Raw genomic sequence first — 24,439 nt, 5'->3', positions numbered from 1 at the left:
CAAAAACTGAACTCTAAGCGTCAATGTAGCAAACAAAAACTGAACTCTATTTAGCGTCAAAGTAGCAAACAAAAACTGAACTCTATTTAGCGTCAAAGTAGCAAACAAAAACTGAACTCTATTTAGCGTCAATGTAGCAAACAAAAACTGAACTCTATTTAGCGTCAATGTAGCAAACAAAAACTGAAAACTATTTAGCATCAAAGTAGCAAACAAAAACTGAACTCTATTTAGTGTCAAAGTAGCAAACAAAAACTGAACTCTATTTAGCGTCAATGTAGCAAACAAAAACTGAAAACTATTTAGCATCAAAGTAGCAAACAAAAACTGAACTCTATTTAGCATCAAAGTAGCAAACAAAAACTTAACTCTATTTAGCGTCAAAGTAGCAAACAAAAACTATTTTGCATCAAAGTAGCAAACAAAAACTGAACTCTATTTAGCGTCAAAGTAGCAAACAAAAACCAAGGTCATGTGCAATGTAGCAAATAACTAATTTTTGTGGCAAATAGCAAATAAACTGTTTTTAGTGGCAATGTAGCAAACAAACTCATTTCTGTGCCAATGTAGCAAACAAAAAATTATTTCAGCCAGCAAAGTGGCATAAAAAACTAGTTTTGGTGGTAAATTAGCAAACAAATCTAATTTCAGTGTAAAAGGAGCAAATACATTTCAGTGGCAATTAAATAAAGTTGTGGTATTTATGTAGAACAAAATTAATTTCAGCAGCAAAGTATCAAATAAAAACTAATTTCAGTGGCAAACTAATGCTAAATTCCTAATATCCTATCCCTAATTCATGAACAAAGGTTTCTTTCAGTCTGAATTCACCCACCAGCTCAGAACACATCTGGGTCCAATCCTGAGAGTTTTACATTACACGCTCTTGGAATGTATTTTTTACAATGATACTGTTACACTGCACATACAGCTCAGCACTGAACAAAACTGCACCGTAGAGGCTGTTAGTCTCCATGATAAGCTTATGATGAGTTCATTCTTAAGTCTTTTTTGTCTGTGTCTCCAATCGTTTTGTATTAACTTTATTAAAGAAATACATATCCATTTATACAGATAGAGGTCAAAGGTCATGGACAGCGCTAATGAAGACATCTTAACATGAAAAGTCCGTCTGAAAACACAAATCTTGCAGGAAACAGCATATACACAAAAATATTCAATAATATAAAAACACGTTGCGTTGTCATTTACCCATTGTAAAATCTACAAAACTGATCAAAAATAAAGTGTTATTACATGGCTCTCTATCATACGTGACTCAAATATTGATGACAATCAAATCGTCCCACGTAATCAATTTCCTACATCACTGTCTTAGTTTCATAATTTGTAATACATTAACTTAGTCAAATCAATACTTCATGTCCATGTTTAATTACTTGGTAAATAGATGTGTTACAAGAAGGATAATTTGCTGTCCATTGGTCATTATCGAATTAATATCAAAATAATCCCCTCTTCAGGATGACGCTAAGCCTGATCACATGTTGAGGTTTATTTGGCAATAATATCTGGCTGACTGGACACCATTGCTTATTCATTATGTAAAAACATGTTTTCTAACATTTGAGCATCAAGTTTGTTTTCATTCATGCAATTTCACAAAACACAATTTAGTTTATTCTGGACAAATGACAAGCAAACACAACAGAAAGAGGCACATGTAAACTACCTTTACAGCAACTGGTCCAACTTCATTTTAAGCATGCATCACGGTGCCAGTAGTACTTTTAGTAAACAGTAGTTATAATTATAAGTGCAAGCCATGACATCATAGTTTAGTCATTGCATTGATATCTAACTGGACACTTTAAAGCTACTTTTCTTTTTTGGTTAATTTTAGTTTATAAAAATACAATTACTCATTGTTAGTTCATATTTGAGGTCTTTTTTTAATTTTAAAATGTTGTAACTCACATTAGCCAAGATTAATAAATGCTGTACAAGTACTGTTCATTGTTACTCATGTTAAAAACCTGTGCTACCAGTAATAGTTCACCTTTAACTGAAAATACTGTCATGATTTATTACTTTCATGTCGATCAAATAGATGCATCATGACATGCCATTTTTTTAAATATCTGCAAAGACAAATGTGATTTGATATCTACAGATGAGGGGAAGACTTTCAGGGAATAAAAGTTTAATTCAGACTTAAAGTTTGGTAGCAAACAAAAACTGATTTAAATGACTACTGGAGTGGTGGTGGTGTAGTGAGCTAAAGCACATAACTGGTAATCAGAAGGTTGCTGGTTCGATCCCCACAGCCACCACCATTGTGTCCATGAGCAAGGCACTTAACTCCAGGTTGCTCCAGGGGGATTGTTCCTGTAATAAGGGCTCTGTAAGTCGCTTTGGATAAAACCATCTGCCAAATGCATAAATGTAAATGTAAATGATTTAAGTGGCAAAGTAGCAAACAAAAACTGATTTAAGTGACAAAGTACTATAAAGAAAATATGATTTTGGTGAACACACCAATCCTTTTGTCATGTTATCAGCCAGACGGATTCACTGCCTGATTAAACAAATTCAATTTCAGTCTTTTCCTCACACAAAGCCAACTAATGTCTTCAGAAGACTTGGAATATAGCACATGAATCATATGCACTACATTAATTGTACTTATATGCTGTTTTTATTAAATTTTGCAGCTCGACATCCCCTGTATCCTTTCAATGCATAGTAAAGAGCGACATGAACATTCTGCTAAACTCCTACTTTTGTGTTCCATTTTGGGTTTGGAATGACATGAGGGTGAGTAAATGCAACAGAATTTAAATTTAGGGGTGAGCCATCCCCTTACATTTCAAAAACGTTTTTACCAGCTCAAGCTGGATTGTGATTGTGCTGCCATTGGATTCAGACGCTCCATAGTCAGTAATGAAGGATCTCTGGCACACTGGCCTTCAGTTTATTATTCTGGGTAACGTTCCAGCAATAATTGCACAATCTTACTGAGCTCCAGGGGTATTAATCTCACGACCAGGCAAGTTTCAACATCTCCTCCACATTCAGTAGTTTTTCCCTGGGTTTTCCGACGGACTTGCCTCTACTCTCCTCTTCTGCGTCAATCTTCTCCCATTCTGAAAATAACACTGTTTTCACACCTGTTGAGACATACATAATCCCATGATGACTTTTTTCCAATGGAATTATATTATTATTCTATTTCCATGCCAAAATTTGTTTAAAGCCAGTGGTTTAGTACTGGTGTGTTTTTGTTAAAAGTGTGACCTCGTGTTTGTAGAAGGGCAGTGATCGCCTGTGCACCCGGTTTGTTGATTGACACATCCAGCTTTCCTGCCTCTATATCCTGCAATAAAATACGTGCTGTATCAAAACTGTCGTTCATGGTGGTGGCGATCACACCAGTCGGTCCTCGCTTGACCCAGCCGCTGCAGTACAGACCTGCCAAAAATTAAACGCACTACTAAGATACACAAACCAACTGAATTAAATACATGACAAACCGATTAATAAATGAAATTGCAATTAATTGCATATATAACACGATTCTCTGAAATACTCAATACTGATTGGTCAATAGCACAACCCAGTGGTCAGATATTTCGGAATAATGTCCGGTTACTGCGAGTCTCTAAAAGTGAGCTAATACATTTAAATAATTTAAACTCTAATAAATATTAAATGTCCATTTATTTATTTATTTATTTATTTGGCAATATTCATGTAATAAGCAAGGTAATAAGCAGTCAGACGTCATTTTCGCACCACAAAATAAAAACAAACAAAACTCAAAATTAAAACCAGGAGATGGAATTTAGCCGTTTCTGGGGAATCCATGATTTCTTTACATATAATAACTTAATTTCAATGCAAATCAATATTTTTAAGTACTTTAATTTATTTACTTGTTAGGTAAAAATGCAATAAGGAGGGTCATTTCCAGTCAGCCTGGAGTATTATTGAGTAATTTTGTAGACGGAGCAGCAATTAGTGGCTCCTGGTAAGGAGTTTTAGGAGAAGAGGTCCCACACACACATTCTCACACTCCTCTCACCCGTTGTGTCCTGAACTCTTCCCATGTCATTCGGCACGATGGCTCGTCGGGGGTCAAATGGCACGTCAGGGTCTATGGGAATTGTCTTATAACCGATACTGCTGATGATCAAACCACACTCCACATCCTCAAACTGACCTGTAGGCACTGCCCGTGCAACCTCCCCTGACCCCTGAATAAACACACAGAGGTCACGCCAAGAAACATCAATATTGTTAATATACTCGTGGATAAAATGGGTGCATGCATTCATCTGTAAATAAAGGATATCAGTGGATTCACAGGGTGGAAAGTTTAAACTTACAGTTGATGTCAGATGTTTACATACACTTAGGTTGAAGTCATTAAACTAATTTCATATTAGCAGACTATAGTTTTGGCAAGTCGTTTAGGACATCAACTTTTGAAATTGTTCCAACAATTGTTTACAGACCGATTGTTTCACTTTTAATTGACTATATCACAATTCTAGTAGGTCAGAAGTTTACATGCATCAAGATAACTGTGCCTTTAAGAAGCTTTTCCAGAAAATGATGTCAAGCCTTTAGACAATTAGCTTCTGATAGGAGGTGTACCGTTGGATGTATTTTAAGGTCTAACTTCAAACTCAGTGCCTCTTTGCTTGACATCATGAGAAAATCAAAACAAAATCAGCCAAGACCTCAGAAAAATGGTGGACCTCCACAAGCCTGGTTTATCCTTGGGAGCAATTTCCAAACACCTGAAGGTACCACGTTCATCTGTACAAACAATAGTACGCAAGTATAAACACCATGAGACCACACAGCCATCATACTGATCAGGAAGGAGACGCATTCTGTCTCCTAGAGATGAACGTAGTTTGGTGCGAAGAGTGCAAATCAATACCAGAACAACCGTAAATGACCTTGTGAAGATGCTGGAGCAAACAGGTAGACGAGTATCTAGATCCACAGCAAAACAAGTCCTACATCGACATAACCTGAAAGACTGCTCAGGAAGGAAGAAGCCACTGCTCCAAATCCGCCATAAAAAAGCCAGACTACAGTTTGCAAGAGCACATGGGGGCAAAGATCTGGAGAAATGTCCTCTGGTCTAATAAATATTGAACTGTTTGGCCATAATGACCACCGTTATGTTTGGAGGAAAAAGGGTGAGGCTTGCAAGCCGAAGAACACCATCCCAACCGTGAAGCATGGGGGTGGCAGCATCATGTTGTGGGGTGCTTTGCAGCAGAAGGGACTGGTGCACTTCACAAAATGAGGAAGAAAGATTATGTGGATACATATGGGTCTTCCTAACGGACAATGACCCAAGCATACCTCCAAAGTTGTGGCAAAATGGTTTGAGGACAACAACGTCAAGGTACTGGAGCGGCATCACAAAGCCCTGAACTTTGGGCAAAAGTGTGTGCGAGCAAGGAGTCCTACAAACCTGACTCAGTTACACCAGTGCTGTCTGGAGAAATGGGCCAAATTTCCAGCGACTTGTGAAAGGATACCCAAAACATTTGACCCAAGTTAAACAACTTAAAGGCAATGCTACCAAATACTAACAAACTGTATGTGAAACTTCTGACCCACGGGGAATGTGACAACAGAAATAAAAGCTGAAATGAATCATTCTCTCTACTATTATTCTGACATTTCACATTCAGTAAAGTAGCGATCCTAACTGACCTAAGACAGGGAATGTTTTCAACGATTAAATGTCAGGAATTGTGAAAAACTGAGTTTAAATGTATTTGGCTAAAGTGTATGTAAACATCTTCAACTGTACATGAAAGTTTATTTGTCAGGTTTATGTGATTTTACATAGTAACTTTGCGGTTTAAACTGAACGGGGGCACACACACACACACGCACACACACATGCCCAAACCTGCCCACACACACACACGAACACGTGCACACAGGTGCGCACACACACACGCACACACATGCCCAAACCTGCCCAAACCTGCACGCACACACGCGCACACACACACACACACACACACACTGCTATTATTTCACTCTAGCCAGCCCGTTCAGTTTAAACAGTGACTTGTGTGCCAAACATGAACAAATACAGGCTCATGTCCAGCATAAGTATATTACCAGCACAAATTACTCAAACAACTTCCTATGGCAGAGCCAGTCCTGCAGGTTTACCCCATACCCCCTTGTACAACCAGTACAACCAGTACAACCACCAAACATAGTAACGGATATACAAAGTGTAAACAAATACAAGTGGACTATCAACATTTTTCAGGACTTTTATTTTTCTTTGTCTCTGTAATGTTTATAGGGGTCAGAAATATGTTTGGTCTAGCATCGTCTTTCCAGGAAGAGAGTTGCGTTCAAAAGTTTTTTTTATTTACAACTCAATAACTGGAGATGATTCCTCTATATTATGCTTTTAAAATCATCTTTATGTTAATGGTAAATGGTCTGCACTTATATGGCGCCTTTTTAACCTCGGCGGTATTCAAAGCGCTTTACACTGTGACTCATTCACCCATTCACACACCAATGATGGCAGAGCTGCCATGCAAGGCGCCAGCCTGCCATTGGGAGCAATTTGGGGTTCAGTGTCTTGCCAAAGGACACTTCGGCATGTGGAGTCGTGTGGGCCGGGTATCGAACCACCAACCCTGCGATTAGTGGCCGACCCGCTCTACCACTTGAGACACAGTCGCCCCTTAATCGTTCTGTTGATCTTACCTCAAGCTTATTAAAAGCCAGTCGTATTCCTGCGGCTCTTTTCCCATCAGGTCCTGAAAGAACCTCCACAGGACTGCGACAGAAACGGAAGCCCCAGCTGTTCTCAACCGGACCGTCTCCTCCGCCATTCATCGCCTTCATCAACAACTCCGTCAATCTCTTCCTCGGCCTGGGGAGATCTCATAAACACAGACACACATATATACTTGACTATTCTTGAGAAATTAAACTTGCTCAAACTACATATCATTTATGTTAAAACAATATTGAATGCACTGAATCAAGGCCTTTATTACATTTCAAGAGGATGTAAGGTAAGATGGTGCAGATTAGGGCAGCAAAGGCAACCTGAGTAAACAAAATATTGTTCAGATCAGTCTTTCACAACACTGTGGGCGGATTGTGGCACGCTCTTCTTTGCAGAACTGCTCTGGAGGGCTTTCGAGCATGAACTACCTGTTTAAGGTCCTGCCACAGCATCTCAATCAGGTTCAAGTCAGGACTTTGAGTAGGCCACTCCAAAACTTTAATTTAGCTTCTTGTGAGCCATTCAGAGGTGGACTTACTCCAATGCATTGGATCATTGTCTTGCTTCAACTCACGGACTGATGACAGGAAGTTCTACTTTAGGATTTACTGGTAGAGAGCAGAATTCATGTTCCCCCTCAATTATTGAAATATATGTCTCATTACGGTCATGACTGCTATGTTGCCAAGACTTTCACCCACAGTTGCACTGTGTTTATGGTTGAGAGACACTAAAGGGATTTGATTTGAAGTCGCTCTGGCCCTGAAGCAGCAAAGCATCCCCACACCATCACATGACCACCAGCATGCTTTACTGCAAGTATGATGTTCTTCTTGTGGAATTCTGTGTTTGATTTACACCAGATGTAACGGGACCCCCTGTCTTCCAAACAGTTCCACTTTCGACTCATCAGCCCACAGAACATTCTCCCAAAAGTGTTGAGGATCATCAAGGTGTGTTTTGGAGCTATAATGTTCATCTGGGTTAGCAGTGGTTTTCGCCTCGCCACTCTTCCATGGATGGCATGTTTGGCCCGTGTCATTTACATTTATGCATTTGGCAGATGCTTTTATCCTCAAAGCTTACAGACCCCATATTACAGGGACAATCCCCCCGGAGCAACCTGGAGATAAGTGCCTTGCTCAAGGACACAATGGTGGTGGCTGTGGGGCTCGAACCAGCGTCCTTCTGATTACCAGATTACCAGTTATTTGCTTATTACCAGTTATATGCTTATGTGCCAGTACAACCACCAAACATAGTAACAGATATACAAAGTGTAAACAAATCCAAGTGGACTATCAACATTTTTCAGGACTTTTATTTTTCTTTGTCTCTGTAATGTTTATAGGGGTCAGAAATATGTTTGGTCTAGCATCGTCTTTCCAGGAAGAGAGTTGCGTTCAAAAGTTTTTTTTATTTACAACTCAATAACTGGAGATGATTCCTCTATATTATGCTTTTAAAATCATCTTTATGTTAATGGTAAATGGTCTGCATTTATATAGCGCCTTTTTTCATTGACATTTATGCATTTGGCAGACACTTTTATCCAAAGTGACTTACAGTGCACTTATTACAGGGACAATCCCCCCGGAGCAACCTGGAGTTAAGTGCCTTGCTCAAGGACACAATGGTGGTGGCTGTGGGGCTCGAACCAGCATCCTTCTGATTACCAGATTACCAGTTATGTGCTTAGACCACTACACCACCACCACTCCATAGTCATGAACAGTGACATTTATTGATGCAAGAGAGACCTTTGAATTCGTTCATTGAATGTTGTCCTTGGCTTTTTTGTAACTTCCTGGATGAGTCGTCGCTGTGCTCTTGGAGGAGTTTTTAAAAGTCGACCACTTCCGGTGTGGTTCACTACTGTGCCAAGTTTCCTCCATTTGGAGATAATGGCTCTCACTGTGGTTCTTTGGAGTCCCAGAGCCTCTGAAACAGCTTTGAAGCACAATCAACATTTTCCTCATCATTTATAGACCTTGGCATCGTGTGGTACTGCGTGAGACCTTTTAGCCATCTTCATGCTGCTGAAAAAGTTCAATTTAGGTGTTGATTTGATTGAACAGGGCTGGCAGTAATCAGGCCTGAGTGTGTCTAGTCCAGCTGAACTCCATTATGAATGCAGATTCATAGATTTAGTAACTTAAGGGGCAAATACTTTTTCACACATGCCCGGTTGGTATTAGCTAACTTTTTTGCATCAATAAATAACGTTATCATTTAAAAACTGTATTTTGTGTTTACTCAGATTGACTTTGATTTATGTTCGATTTTGTTTGAATTTTTGAAACAATTTAGTATGAGACATCAGGACGGGGGTAAATACTTTTTAACAGCACTGTGCGTGGGTGTGAGATTTTTATTATTCTTTCAATTCATCATAATTGACAGAAATGTTCCCTTATCTGAAGAATCAAATCTAGTGCACACAAACACTTCATTACCACAAAACATACATCTTTTACTTTTAAAAACAGCTTCAGGAAACTTGTTTGCTCTTTGCTGTGGAAGTGTAAACAACAATGCTTAAACCAAGGCATCCAGTCACTGCTGTTCTGTGAACTGTCATATGAAATGGGATCTGGAAAAAGTCCCTTTGTTTAACACAGAAGGAATGTTGTGTACATTGCTTGATTTTAGTGCTTTCACATCCACACATCTTGTCAGAAGATGAAATTCATGTATTTTCCCCTAAAATCACACATTTACAACAATGCTTAAAGGAAAGTTCACCCAAATTAATGAAGATCCTGCCATTGTTTTCTCACACTTGTGTTGTTTCAAACCTGCATGACTGACTTTCATCTGTTGAACACTCAAATGAGACGTCAGGCAGATAGTAAATGATTAAAGAATTGTTTTCCTAGGTGAACTATCCCTTTAAGCTTCAATGAATACATGCAGTTAAAGACACAGGTGTTTCGTAACTGAGCCAAAAGGAAATTACCAAAACATTCAGGGTAAAACTGAGGGGAAGACTTCAAAGCTGTTGTGAAGTCTGAACTGATTTTGGCAGCTTTTTTAAGTGAACCAAAAGCTTTTTTTGCTCCTTTGATCAGCACACTTCAAAAAGTTCCCTTTTTTGTAAGTAATTGTAGTCGTTCACCCACAAATTAACCATCATGTTGTTCCAAAACTGTCTTCTGTGCAACACAAAAGGAGAAGTACGGCAGAATGTCCGAGCTGCTCTTTTCCATTAAGTGAAAGCAAATAGTGACCAGGGCCAGTCAAGCTCCAAAGGAAAAAAAAGCAACTCAATATTTGGAACGACATGAGGGTGAGTAAATGATGATGACTGAAATTTGGTAAACTATTTCCATTTTTATTTCCCAATTTTTTGTTTACCTTTTAAAGTTTCCGCGACACCCTCAAAGTCACTGGGCAGCATGTCCGCTCTAGTGTTCGGCAGATTCACCATTTCTCTGAGTTCCTCAAGAGAACAAATAGATAAACAGACGTATTATTTCTGTTCCCTGCGGCTGTATACAGTCATTTCAAAATGTACAATTACTTTCACATTCTGACCAACGAGACTAAACAAAGCTGTTATCTTAAAGTTTTCCATTAATGCAACTTCCATGAATCTTATAAACTGAAGAACAGGTTCCTCCACAAACTCATCATAGTCACACAAAGGGAACTTTCCACTCCACTACTTAGACAAACACCATGTAATTAAACGAGAGAGAAACAATTTCATCATCATTTTCAGCCTCCAGCAATGCACAGGTGACATATTTTAATACAATACTTTCCATTACAAATTATATTTAGTTCCAGGGACTAAATACAGCTCAACAGGAACAAAGACCCCCTTCAATTATTCCAAAATGAAAGTGTTATTTTTAAATGCTGGTAACTGGTTAATAACGCTATTATTGTGTTCTGATAATTGTCTTATTAAAGGGTTTATCTCAGTCAATTTTAGTTTGGATTTAGTTACATTTACGCATTTGTGAATGTCCCCATCTAAGGGGAGAGATTGAAACTGCACCGGCTGATGGACACTCTGTCACGGGACGCTCATCCCTCGAGCACACACGCTTAAAGCAGCTAGACTATAACATGATTGCTCGTGACTTACATTTTACATTTATGCATTTGGCAGATGCTTTTATCCAAAGCGACTTACAGTGCACTTATTACAGGGACAATCCCCTGAGCAACCTGGAGTTAAGTGCCTTGCTCAAGAACACAATGGTGGTGTCTGTGGGGATCAAACCAGCAACCTTCTGATTACCAGTTATGCGCTTTAGCCCACTACGCCGCCACCACCACTCCAGTGGTTGTTTATTAATATCTAATAAATCTTTTATATTTTAAAATATTTGAATACATTTGGGGGATGTATTTAATAATAAGGATAAATATTTTAAAAATACATTTTAAATAGGCTAATGTGTACTATGTTTATGTTATTTCTATGCTAATTGATCCCCCAAATGGGCAAAAAAATTTGATTAGCATTCCAAAAAATATTTGGTTTATTTTTAAGATTTAAACATTAAAATTTTATAACAAAATTCCAACACAATAAACAGTGTAACGTTTACTGAATAAAACAGTATTTTTAATTTTTTTAGGGTTTTTGTTTTGTTTTTATTTTATTACAGTTCAATTCAATTTGATGGAATTTTGTTATTAAAGGGAAATGTAAATAAAAAGTGTATTTTGGCTTATTTTGGTGAAGAATGTCACTTATTTTGTGCTTGTATTTTCCAGACCAGGTTGCCCGTCACCCACCCTTAGTGCAGCGTACTGTCATTTTAAAAGGAACATTATTCAACGTTCTTTTATTTCGTTCTAACCAATAACGTTTTGGAAAGAAGGCCGTGGGCACCTGTGGAAAATGTTGCATTGTGAGGATGTCTTCATAAAATAATGGCATAAATAGTTTTCATTTATCACTTAATGTCATACAAAGTCCAGTAAATATAAAAAAAGCTAAATCAATTTTTGGTGTGACCACCTTTGCCTTTAAAACAACCCCAATTGTCCTAGAGACATTCTTGGTTGTTGGCAGATAGGATGTTCAAGCTTCTTGGAGAATGCACCACAGTTCTTCTATTTCGGCTGTCTCAATTGCTTCGAGTCAGTCTGAGATTACATAAAGAGACAGATGTTCAGTGGGGGTTTTGTGGGGGACGGGACATCTGTTGCAGGACCTCTTGTTCTTCTATTCTAATCTTTTCTATTTGCAAAAGTCATTTTTGGGAGTCTAACATTTATATTTCCTATTCACACACTAAAGCTGAAGATATAAATAACCATCTTAACGTCTTTTGCACAGTACTGTATATAAAGAGTTAACATGATCAAGGTCACAATTTGCATACATTTGATTAGTGACCTAAAAACTGAACAGAATATTAAACATTTCTTTATTTTACGTCACATCTCCGAAAACTTCCATGTCTCACACTTTAGTATCCCACTGTCTAGGAGATAAGAACCTTACCTTGATGGTACATGCTATTTGAAGGGGTCCTCGTCGGCCTATGATCAAAACCCTGCGCACGCTGCTGCCTGCTAATGCGTCTAGTGCATGCTGGGTAATATCAGTCTTCTGTAAGGAGAAACGGAATAACTGGTTTCACACAACTGCATTAAATAAATGATATTTTTACAGTTCAAAACAGAAAAGGGAGGTTTAAAGAGCATGCCACACTCCTATAAATCATGCATGAAAATAACTTTGCTCCTGAGGTATTATTATGACTTTCCCTATAGGCAAAGAGAAGGAACTTTAGAACATCACCCACCAAGTCCTAAGCCAGCATAAACCAGTAGTGTAGAATAAAGCATAACACCAAGTCTATACTTGAGGTTATCTACACTAGAAGCGTCAAAGTCACTTTAGAATGGTTGCTAACCACACACCAATCAGCTGTGGGCTTGAGGATTTATTGACGATGGCTACCACCCATGGAGTCGTGAGTTTGAATCCAGGGCGTGCTGAGTGACTCCAGCCAGGTCTCCTAAGCAACCAAATTGGCCCGGTTGCTAGGGAGGGTAGAGTCACATGGGGTAACCTCCTCGTGGTCGTGATTAGGGGTTCTCTCTCAATGGGGCGTGTGGTGAGTTGTGCATGGAGCGTGGAGAGTAGCATGAGCCTCCACATGCTGCGAGTCTCCTAAGCAACCATATTGGCCCGGTTGCTAGGGAGGGTAGAGTTACATGGGGCAACCTCCTCGTGGTCGTGATTAGGGGTTCTCTCTCAATGGGGCGTGTGGTGAGTTGTGCATGGAGCGTGGAGAGTAGCATGAGCCTCCACATGCTGCGAGTCTCCTAAGCAACCATATTGGCCCGGTTGCTAGGGAGGGTAGAGTTACATGGGGTAACCTCCTCGTGGTCGTGACTAGTGGTTCTCGCTCTCAATGGGGCGTGTGGTGAGTTGTGCATGGATCGTGGAGAGTAGCATGAGCCTCCACATGCTGTGAGTCTCCTAAGCAACCGTATTGGCCCGGTTGCTAGGGAGGGTAGAGTTACATGGGGCAACCTCCTCGTGGTCGTGACTAGTGGTTCTCGCTCTCAATGAGGCGTGTGGTGAGTTGTGCATGGAGCGTGGAGAGTAGCATGAGCCTCCACATGCTGCGAGTCTCCTAAGCAACCATATTGGCCCGGTTGCTAGGGAGGGTAGAGTCACATGGGGTAACCTCCTCGTGGTCGTGATTAGGGGTTCTCTCTCAATGGGGCGTGTGGTGAGTTGTGCATGGAGCGTGGAGAGTAGCATGAGCCTCCACATGCTGCGAGTCTCCTAAGCAACCATATTGGCCCGGTTGCTAGGGAGGGTAGAGTTACATGGGGCAACCTCCTGCGTGGTGCGTGACTAGTGGTTCTCAGCTCTCAATGGGGCGTGTGGTGAGTTGTGCATGGAGCGTGGAGAGTAGCATGAGCCTCCACATGCTGCGAGTCTCCTAAGCAACCATATTGGCCCGGTTGCTAGGGAGGGTAGAGTTACATGGGGTAACCTCCTCGTGGTCGTGACTAGTGGTTCTCAGCTCTCAATGGGGCGTGTGGTGAGTTGTGCATGGATCGTGGAGAGTAGCATGAGCCTCCACATGCTGTGAGTCTCCTAAGCAACCGTATTGGCCCGGTTGCTAGGGAGGGTAGAGTTACATGGGGCAACCTCCTGCGTGGTGCGTGACTAGTGGTTCTCGCTCTCAATGGGGCGTGTGGTGAGTTGTGCATGGAGCGTGGAGAGTAGCATGAGCCTCCACATGCTGCGAGTCTCCTAAGCAACCATATTGGCCCGGTTGCTAGGGAGGGTAGAGTTACATGGGGCAACCTCCTGCGTGGTGCGTGACTAGTGGTTCTCAGCTCTCAATGGGGTGGTGGTGAGTTGTGCATGGATGCGTGGAGAGTAGCATGAGCCTCCACATGCTGCTGAGTCTCCTAAGCAACCATATTGGCCCGGTTGCTAGGGAGGGTAGAGTTACATGGGGCAACCTCCTCGTGGTCGTGACTAGTGGTTCTCGCTCTCAATGGGGCGTGTGGTGAGTTGTGCATGGATCGTGGAGAGTAGCATGAGCCTCCACATGCTGTGAGTCTCCTAAGCAACCATATTGGCCCGGTTGCTAGGGAGGGTAGAGTTACATGGGGCAACCTCCTTGTGGTGGTGAATAGTGGTTCTCGCTCTCAATGGGGCGTGTGGTGAGTTGTGTGTGGATCGTGGAGAGTAGCATGAGCCTCCACATGCTGCGAGTCACCGCGGTGTCATGCACAACGAGTCACGTCATAAAATGCACGGATTGACGGTCTCAGAAGCGGAGGCAACTGAGACTCGTCCTCCGCCACCCGGATTGAGGCGAGTAACCGCGCCACCACGAGGACCTACTAAGTAGTGGGAATTGGGCATTCAAGATTGGGGAGAAAAGGGATAAAAAAATAAATACAACATTGACATGAGAAAGTTCGTATGCCGCTTTATTGCAAATGGATTTCGGCTTCGCTAAACGCAACGCATAATTTAAATGAATTAAAACTGACTAATGAATAACGTTTACAAGCCTCAACGCGGCCATTTAAGCGTTAAAGTTCTGGCGCACCACGTCTCGTGACCAAAATTGCCTCTGGTAAGTAACCTCTACGTTTATTTTGATTAAAACCTGTTTGGTTGTAAAGAGTCGCATCTCTAGTTTCATTTGATATGCCACTTTAACAAATCCGTAAATTTTTCGAGCATCAGCATGATGAAAAAGATGAAGTCCACATATGTGGAAAATGGGACCTTATTACCTCAAAGTTGAAAAAACATGTTTCTTTTCATCTGTGGTTCTATTCATTAACATTAGTTAATGCATATCTATATATTTACTGTGCATTTTCACATTGAGAATAACTGTATTCATGCAAAAGCTGAAAAATGCTGCTTTCAGAGGGTTTATATGGAGTTATGATGAAAATAAGGTGCATTTCAAACTGTTCTGAGACCAGTGCAGACAGACGAAGTCATTCACTAAATGGGATGCAAAGGTGCGGAATGTCGCTTGTAGGTAAATCGGATGCATGATTTCAGGGTACATGAACTTTCAGAAGCAATGTATCGATTTCCAGTGTGACCTTTATGTTAATCTGATGTGAATATGAAATGACCACAGACCTTCAACATTTCATGGGGTGACAGAAGAATTCGAGCCACATCCAAAGCCACATTTCCCTGCCCCAAAATCACAGCTGTCTCCGAGCTGAGGTCAGGACACAGCTGCACACAGGACAGACGAAAATCAAAGGGGACATATACAAATAAAATGAGTGCACAATTTAGCCAGTCATTGGGAAAACCCAAACAAGGGCAGATCAGCTGTGAAACAGCACCTCCTTATTGGCCGGAAGTCCGTTGTACCATCCAACAAAGTCTTTCGCTGAGATGACCCCAGACAGGTCTTCGCCTGGAATTTCCATGGAACGGTTTCCATCGGCTCCGTAACTCTGGCAAGACACCGAAGGTGCAGATGAGGTTAGTAAATGTCTCTCAACATGAGGTGCTGTCAGAGGCCAAAATGTGATAGGGACAACAAAATTGGGGTATGCAACATAAAAATTGGTGTTATTACAAACCAAAATAACTTGCATGCTGTTTGCCTTCCATACAATGAAATGACACACTGACCACGGGCTGTCAAGCTCCCAAAAGAGCAAAAAACATCATTCAAGTATCATCATACCAAGCTAAATCTTTTTTATAGTGCATAGTTTTATGTTGATCTATTGTCCATTTATGTCACTTTTGAACATCTTTAAAATCGTATTTTGTGTTTCAGAAATAAACTGTATCCCTTTAATGAATATAATGCAAAACGACTGTGTACGCATGGAAACTTTTCTCAATGTTGAAAAACTATTTCTGGCAAGCAACACAGGTCATTGTGTCACTCCCAGGTTTAAACGATTAGTCAAACGAGTTAACCGTGTGAATCTTTTAAATCTATTTATGTTGGCTAAATGCCAGAAATGTTTCACAACAATGAGTTTTGTGTTACAACATTTTTTTTTGTTTTTTTCTTTTCCTCAGTACATCTGTTGGAAAGTTTTCCATTCAGGAAAAACGTGCAAGCTTTTCACTAAACTGTTTTGATCGTATTGAAAGTCAGTCATTCCTACATTGTGATTTGAACCATGCATTATTTCATGCTTAATATATTAATATTTTATTTAAATTATAGGTCAGGCAGCTAGTATCTCAGTTTGCAGAAGTGTTAATTTTGGACCTCGAAAGAAAATAGATTGACTGTTAAAATATGACAGAATAATAAACATTTTGATTTACATTAAATAAGGGACCCGATCAATCACATAGCTCTCTAGCATAGTGGCTGTGACTTTTAAAACGCAAAGAAAAACTATTTAAATTAAAATAAATATATATATATATATATATATATATATATATATATATATATATATATATATATATATATATATATATTTTTTTAAAAATAAAATAAAAAATGTATTAAAAATATATATTTTAATTAAAAATAAAAATATTTTTATTTGTATTAAATTAAATAAAAAGTACATTAAATGTACTTAAGTTTAAATAAATTCGCAAATAAAATTATTACAATAAAAATTTTAAATTCAATAAATTATATTAAAAAAATGTCTTTTTTTTCTTAAATATTTAATTGAATATAAAATGTTAATTTAATTTAAATATTAAATATAAATGTTTTTTTTATTATAATGTTGTTTCGCAACTGTTCCAGAATTCCAGATCACACTGTGAATTCGGCAACAGTTGCTCGAAATTTCTGCTGCTGAAATCGGTCTGTATCAACCGAAATTAGAATCACTGCCCCTCAGTGGCAGAAGCTGGAAGTGTTGTTAAATATTTTGGCAAGTGTGAGCACCAGGTTCAACAGAGTGATGCTAAAAGCTTTTATTATGTTGTATAAAGTGGTATATTTAGTTGTAAAATAAAATAAAATAAAAATACAAATATTTGTATCAAATTTAATACAAATAATACATTAAATTAGGTCATCCTTGCATGCACAATAGTCACAGCCACTATGCTAGAGAGTTGTGAATGGTTAACAGGGTGTTGCTATGTGGTTGCTATGGCTTGGGTTCCTCTAATATAAGTCTATGGGATTTACAGGGTCCCGTTTGATCATCCACCTGGCAAAAGCTCCAAATCTGTTTGCCTAGAAAAGTAATGATTTGAGGCATCATTCATTTCAGTAGCACAAACGGTGCGGGATGAGGTACAAACTGAAGCTCAATACTTGTTTAAATACCGGACCCATAGTATGATCAAACACTAAACTAATCAGTGACTGAACAAATCAATGGACAGTGTGTCCTCACCAACACAACAGCGTGGTAAGCCTGTCTTAACTCCTCAACGCTCACATCTTTCCCCACAGTCACATTACCATGGAAACTGCAGCGCTCGTGCTGGGCTGTCTGGGTAAAAGTGTTGATGACATTCTGGGGGGAAAAACACATCATTCATTTATTTATTAGAACATAATTTATAGCAGTGATTCATGTCTCAGAAATAATGCCAACAAACAGACACGTTTAGGCTTGTGGGAAACCAGGATGTTTTTGACTGATGTCAACGTGCATTAAAGGTGATTTGTGATTTCATGTTGACTTTCAAGTGACATCAAGGTGAGTAAACTAAAAGGCCTGACCTTGACCTCGGGGTGATCGGGGGCGACGCCGAAACGCACCAGTCCAAACGGCACCGGCAGCCGTTCATAAATGTCAACGACTGCATCTTGCCGAGCCTGTAAGATATGGAATTACATTAACAATCGCAAACACATTGTAACAAAATGCAATTGCCTTTACAGTATATTGTTTCAAACCTATATGACATTCTTTCTTGTATGGAACATTAAAGAAAAAATTCAGCAGAATGTCCGAGCTGCTCTTTTCCATTTAATGTAAGTGGATGGGAACCAAGGGTTTCAAGCTCCAAAAAGGGAAAACAAACACCTTAAAAGTAGTCCATACAACTTGTGCACTATATTCCAAGTCTTCTGAAGCCGTACAATAGCGTAGCGTGAGGAACAGACTGACATTTAAGTTGTTATTCACTGAAATGATTCCAATATTGCCATAGTTACCATTCACTTCTATTGTATGACAAAGAGCAGCTTAGACTGTTAGACTTGGCAGTCAGCGTTCCACGAAGGAAGAACATCACGTGGGTAGCAAAAGTAAACTATTCCTTTAAGGGCGACTACTTCACAGAAAACAAAATATAAAACAAATCAGCATTCCAGCCATCTGAGAGCATATTATTTCTACCAACAAGTGCAATGTGGGCAAGGATCATGAAATTCCCCTTTCATACAATGTGGTTTGTTTTTTCAGTCTTTTTCAAGGTTCAATAACCTTCAATGGCACACACATACACACACACACACATAGATATTATCTCTAAACCCATAATGTAATAGGTAAGCTGACTACATGTTTGGCAGGAAAGCATCAAGAGAGCTGCTATAATATATCAAACACTGACAAGTCTTCAAAAAATAATAACAAAAAAAAAACCATTGTAGACAGATGTTCAGTAACTCAGAGACTCAGGATTATGTGTACATGACAGTTAGCAGACAAAAACATCTACTGCAAGATGAAAAAATACAGGTTAAATAGATGTGAAGCTGTCGATTACCACAGAAAATAATTCAACTCACCCCCCAATTTGTCAAACAAAAAAAGTGAACTTGCAATGGAAGTCTATGCATGCATTAAAACCGATACAGTTTGAAAAATACAGCCATAAGACTTATAAGCATTACACAAGAAACTTTCCAATCTTTCGACTCATGTCATGACTATGCAATGCTTGTAAACACACTTTCGGACATCTACACCTATGGAACAAACCCACTGTTAAAAAGACTATTTAAACAACGTTACATCTTAACACGCTCGTATGCATAAATATTAGCTCATTAACTAAACTACGAGTGCCAATTTTTGTTTTGAAACCTTCTGGAAAATCTTGCCTCATTGACTTCCATTGTAAGTGCATAATGTAAACAAACTGAACATTTCAGATGAAAATCGCTGTCTGTGGTTATCAGGAAGAGGTAGACCGATATATCAGTTTTAACGATTAATCGGTACCGATAGTTGATTTTTGGAACAATCGGTTATCGGCAAAAATTATTCGCTGTAGGAATCTACAGTGGTTTAATATTTAATATTATATAATAGTTTAATATCCCTACTTAAACCTCATCTGGTGAAAATAAATGATATATATATATATATATATATATATGGAGTGGTGGTGGCGTGGTGGGCTAAAGCACTGAACTGGTAATCAGAAGGTTGCTGGTTTGATCCCCATAGCCACCACCATTGTGTCCTTGAGTAAGGCACTTAACTCCAGGTTGCTCCGGGGGGATTGTCCCTGTAATAAGTGCACTGTAAGTCACTTTGGATAAAAGCATCTGCCAAATGCATAAATGTAAATGTCAATATTAAGGCTATAAAAAGCTCTATTTGGTTAATACTTAACATAGAGCATTGTAACAGGGCCAAGTCTCTGTCATTTCAAAATAAGAGTCCCAGGTGTGTTTTGGACTAGAGTTAAATGTGCCCCATGGAGTGGTGGTGGCATAGTGGGCTAAAGCGCATAACTGGTAATCGGAAGGTTGTTGGTTCGATCCCCACAGCCACCACCATTGTGTCCTTGAGCAAGGCACTTAACTCCAGGTTGCTCCGGGGGGATTGTCCCTGTAATATGCGCTCTGTAATTCACTTTGGATAAAAGCGTCTGCCAAATGCATAAATGTAAAAGTATCGTGTTCTTAATTTTTTCTGGTTATCATTGGGATTTTGGTTGAACAATAAACTGCATATGGGATTTTAATCAAGTGGGACTCTTGAGTTTTTAAAAAACTATCCATCATCTTCAACCGCTTATCCGAAGTCGGGTCGAGGGGGCAGCAGCTCCAGCAGGGGGCCCCAAACTTCCCTATCCCGGACCACATTAACCAGCTCTGACTGGGGGACCCCGAGGCGTTCCCAGGCCAGTTTGGAGATGTAATCTCTCCACCTAATCCTGGGTCTTCCCCGAGGCCTCCTCCCAGCTGGACGTGCCTGAAACACCTCCCTAGGGAGGTGCCCAGGGGGCATCCTTACCAGAACTGGCTCCTTTCTAACTTCCTTTAAAAACTATCGGTTGATTAATTGGTTATAGGCCCTTTTCCATCATCATGGCTATCTGTATCGACAAAATCCACTATCGGTCGACCTCTATCGGAGTCAGTGCATATTTGGGGTTAAGCCCGGACCCTTGTGAATATGTATAGGCCCATTCTTTGATGAAATATCAGAATATAATACACTTTACAATAAATGTTTAAATGTTGCATTTTTGAGGAGTCATTTATTATTGCTGGACCTAAAACTAAAAGGTCCCACTAACTTTTGTCTCAGTGTGCTTACACCAGTATGTACTAGGGATGCACCGATCCGATACTGATGTTTTTAAATGGATCGGGTATCGGTCCGACGAGCCCGATGCAAATCCGATACTGTGTGTTAGTCGTGTTCGTTACTGTCAAGCTCCAAAAATGACATAAAAGAACCATAAAAACACCATTAAAGCAGTTCACATGACTCGTGCATTTTATTCAAATCCACTTGAAGACGTGCAATAGCTCTGGGAATCACAAAAGGCTGTTTAATAATTAACCAGAACATTCTTTTACATTTTCCAAGTTAGCAAGTGTTTCGTTTCACCATGTGTGTTAATGTGAGAACTGCAAACACAAACCTTCAGGAGCTGTTGTGCGGTGTAAAAACCTGCAGGACCTCCACCTACAATACACACCCTTGGGGCGGGCCCAGAGGAATAACCTCGCACTACTGATAAAATGCAAGAGATGACAGTTTAATAAACACACGATGCATACTCAGTGACATGTCTTCTAGAACTTAACAATATGCAACAGTGATTGACAGATTGCTTGAATGACTAAATGAACAGGAAGCAATCCTCTTAAACTTTGAACACAATATTAATGCACGCTTTTAGTTTTTTTTAAATCAGCTGAATACTGGAAAACAAGCACAGGGAAACACTGAAGGCAGGACTGAATGACACAGACTTTAGTCAACACTATTAAAATAAGGAATCTGATTTATTACCATCATAACATCATAAAGACAAAAGGTCATTCCTGTTATGCAGTATCTAGTGCAGAGTTTCCCAACCTTTTTATGGCGATATAATTGTACGGCTCACCCACATAGGCTAACCATCGTCAATATTTTTCCTTTTCAAGAACTTGTCGATGTTTTCTGTCCGTCTTAGTAGCATGTTTACTTGTAATGTTTGAAATTCGCTTATGCAAATAAACAAAAAACAAGTCACATCAATCAGCTACGCTGTGTGAGATCACAGGTGGCAACAGCGCTAAATGCTAATGAAAAAAAATAACAAATTTGCTTCTTTTCTAATTTGTAGATGTATTCTTGCAATGCCACAACAAATTACAGGCATGCAAACTCACGAGGGGCGACAAGGGTAAGACAATAACTGGTCACCGAACAATTTTTCGGGGGATATTTGTTCTAAAGAATAATCTAAAAGCACCAATTCCAACTATTTTCGCGACTCAAGTTTATTCAAGTTTACAATTGTGCAGAATTAGCTGCAAAATAAAGAGTATTTTGGTGAGGCTTGCTTCCGTTTCACAAATTTGTTAAATTTTATTAACTGATTAGTTCAGCGACCCCTTCTGGAAATGTCACTAGGTGCCGACAAATGAGCGTCTTATGTGCGACGAGTGAATCGGGGAATCATTTTGAGTCGTTCATGACCGAAATCTACCAAGAGACTTTATAGCGTTTAAGTGTGATGCTCCTGTTCTACCTGCTCCGTACGGGACTGGAACCAACGTCTCCGGCATGGGAGGCGGGTGCTCCAACAAGGAGGCTAAAGGCTACAGCCTCTAGCATCAGTCGCTAGTGCACCTCTTGAGGTCAGGAGAGTGAGGTTTACACACTGCACAGCTGGCTCACATTATAGTCTTCCCTCAGTCTGAGCATTATTTTTCATCCAAAATGACAACAATAATAGACAAATAATAGTGAGTTTCAACAGCGTCCTCCTCCTTTATTAAAAAATGCATGGCTACAAATCTCCTGACATCAGGATAATGCACACATAATATAAACACAAAGCAGATCTATGGGTTCATTTTCCTACAGTAGCCTATTTAAACGGCTGAGCATGACATTTATAAGGAAAGACCGCAATAATAAACAAACAATGATGTTCTTTCGTCATTATAAAGCGCATTTCTGATATTCCTAAACGATAAGGTAATATTTCATTAAAAGCAATTACGAGACATTCAATGGACTGTTTTTAAATATTTCTTGTTGCTTAGTACTCTCAAAGACATTATTGTTGAAGCAGAAAAGTGTGTGTGAAAAACACTTTGGTGTGACGTCACTTCATAGACTTCAATGTATTCTGCAGCGCTGACGCGAGTCATGTGATGACCCTTAACGCGTATAAATATCACTCACTTTTGGACTTTAATCATTGATCTTCACAATCACAAAAGGTCATGACATATATGAGGGCTGACATAAAAAATGTAATGCATAACAGGAATGAATCAAAAACTTGAGAGTATCAAGTGTCACACACTCCAAACTCACCGGGCGGTCGGCGCGCGACGAGCAGACGCCAAGACGCTCGCGACAGACTGTGCATCCTGATCACAGACGATCTGATGCGGGATATCATCTCCATCAGATGTCGAGGAATAAACAACAGCCCAACGGTGTCCCAGACGAACAATCACACTGTTATGAAACCAAAAAAGCGGCTTATCTGTGTCGCAAACTTTGATCCTTTAGCGCGTGCACGTCAATCAGACCCGTGGGGTGACATACATTTATAGAATTGTATTAAATAAAAGTGGAAATGGATCTGTATTAATGGTTTGCATCATGCATTTGTTTTATGACATTGGTGGTGGTCCAGTTCAGCGCCATTCTGCGTTTAACGTTTATTCATTTATTGTTTTCTCTGCCATTAGAGTGCTAAAACAGAGCATAGAAAAAAATAGGGGTTAGAAGTGTGAAAGTCTACAAACAAGCGGATCTGATCTATAATAAAGCGCAGTTAAAACAAGTATCTTCTACATGGTGCATATGAAGAAGAAAAAATCTCAAGTTTTGCACATATGCATGCAACGCATATTAACGTATGTGTGAATTAATAATATCGAGTTTAAAGCTCTCAATGAACTGTCCTTACTTCTGTGTAAATGCTCCTCGCTGAAAGTGCTCCGTGTTGAACAAATACTCCGATTAAAGGTTCCTGCTTTGTTTAACGTGCAAGTTTAATCTCGTTTGTTTTGTGCGCGCGTGTAAAACTGCACTTTAGCACTCTTAGTTTGACATTTTAGCGTCCATCCGAGTGGCTTTATCAGTTCAAACTTGACTGAAGGTCGCAGACTGCATGCAGATTTATTGCACACACGACAACCAGGTCAAGGACTCATGCGCATCCAGATTTAATGATGATGTATAAGTTTTGTCTGCTCTGCTAAGATTGAATTTGAATTTTAGATAGATAGACAGACATACTAGACAGACAGACAGACAGACAGACAGACAGATAGATAGATAGATAGATAGATAGATAGATAGATAGATAGATAGATAGATAGATAGATAGATAGATAGATAGATAGATAGATGACAGACAGATAGATAGATAGATAGATAGATAGATAGATAGATAGATAGATAGATAGATAGATAGATAGATAGATAGATAGATAGATAGATAGATAGATAGATGGAGAGACGGACGGACGGACCGACCGATCGATCGATCGATCGATAGATAGATAGATAGATAGACGGATGGATGGAGAGACGGACAGATAGATAGATAGATAGATAGATAGATAGACGGATGGATGGAGAGATGGACAGATAGATAGATAGATAGACGGATGGATGGAAAGACGGACAGATAGATAGATGACAGACAGACAGACAGATAGATGAATGGATGGATGGAGAGACGGATGGACGGACGGACAGATAGATAGATAGACGGATGGATGGAGAGACAGACAGACAGATAGATAGATCGATAGATAGATAGATAGATAGATAGATAGATAGATAGATAGATAGATAGACGGATGG

The 24,439-nt window shown here is 39.6% G+C and overlaps 1 protein-coding gene across 2 annotated transcripts; it reads right to left on the bottom strand.

Annotated features, from left to right (window-relative positions):
- Window positions 1-1,000: 1,000 nt before the first annotated feature.
- Window positions 1,001-23,547, bottom strand: fdxr (ferredoxin reductase). 2 transcript variants are annotated; one of them, XM_052112994.1, is made up of 13 exons: window positions 23,535-23,547; window positions 22,931-23,077; window positions 21,033-21,124; window positions 17,920-18,015; window positions 17,588-17,710; window positions 15,590-15,703; window positions 15,375-15,476; window positions 12,231-12,338; window positions 10,118-10,202; window positions 6,733-6,911; window positions 4,046-4,217; window positions 3,259-3,432; window positions 1,001-3,131 (listed from the first exon to the last, which is right to left on the bottom strand). In XM_052112994.1, exons 2-13 carry the CDS (start codon window positions 23,022-23,024, stop codon window positions 3,001-3,003), a joined length of 1,470 nt encoding a protein of 489 aa, XP_051968954.1. In that variant the 5' UTR covers window positions 23,025-23,077; window positions 23,535-23,547; the 3' UTR covers window positions 1,001-3,000. The 2 variants fall into 2 exon arrangements, with proteins under 2 accessions (XP_051968954.1, XP_051968955.1); XM_052112995.1 differs by lacking the exons at window positions 21,033-21,124; window positions 22,931-23,077; window positions 23,535-23,547 and adding an exon at window positions 18,358-18,489.
- Between the last annotated feature and the right edge of the window lie 892 nt (window positions 23,548-24,439).

Source organism: Xyrauchen texanus, chromosome 40 (assembly GCF_025860055.1).
Source record: "Xyrauchen texanus isolate HMW12.3.18 chromosome 40, RBS_HiC_50CHRs, whole genome shotgun sequence".
In the NCBI taxonomy this organism is placed as follows: Eukaryota; Metazoa; Chordata; class Actinopteri; order Cypriniformes; family Catostomidae; genus Xyrauchen; species Xyrauchen texanus.
The sequence above is the reverse complement of the archived record's forward strand: the minus strand, read 5'-3'. Positions and strand labels throughout refer to the sequence as shown.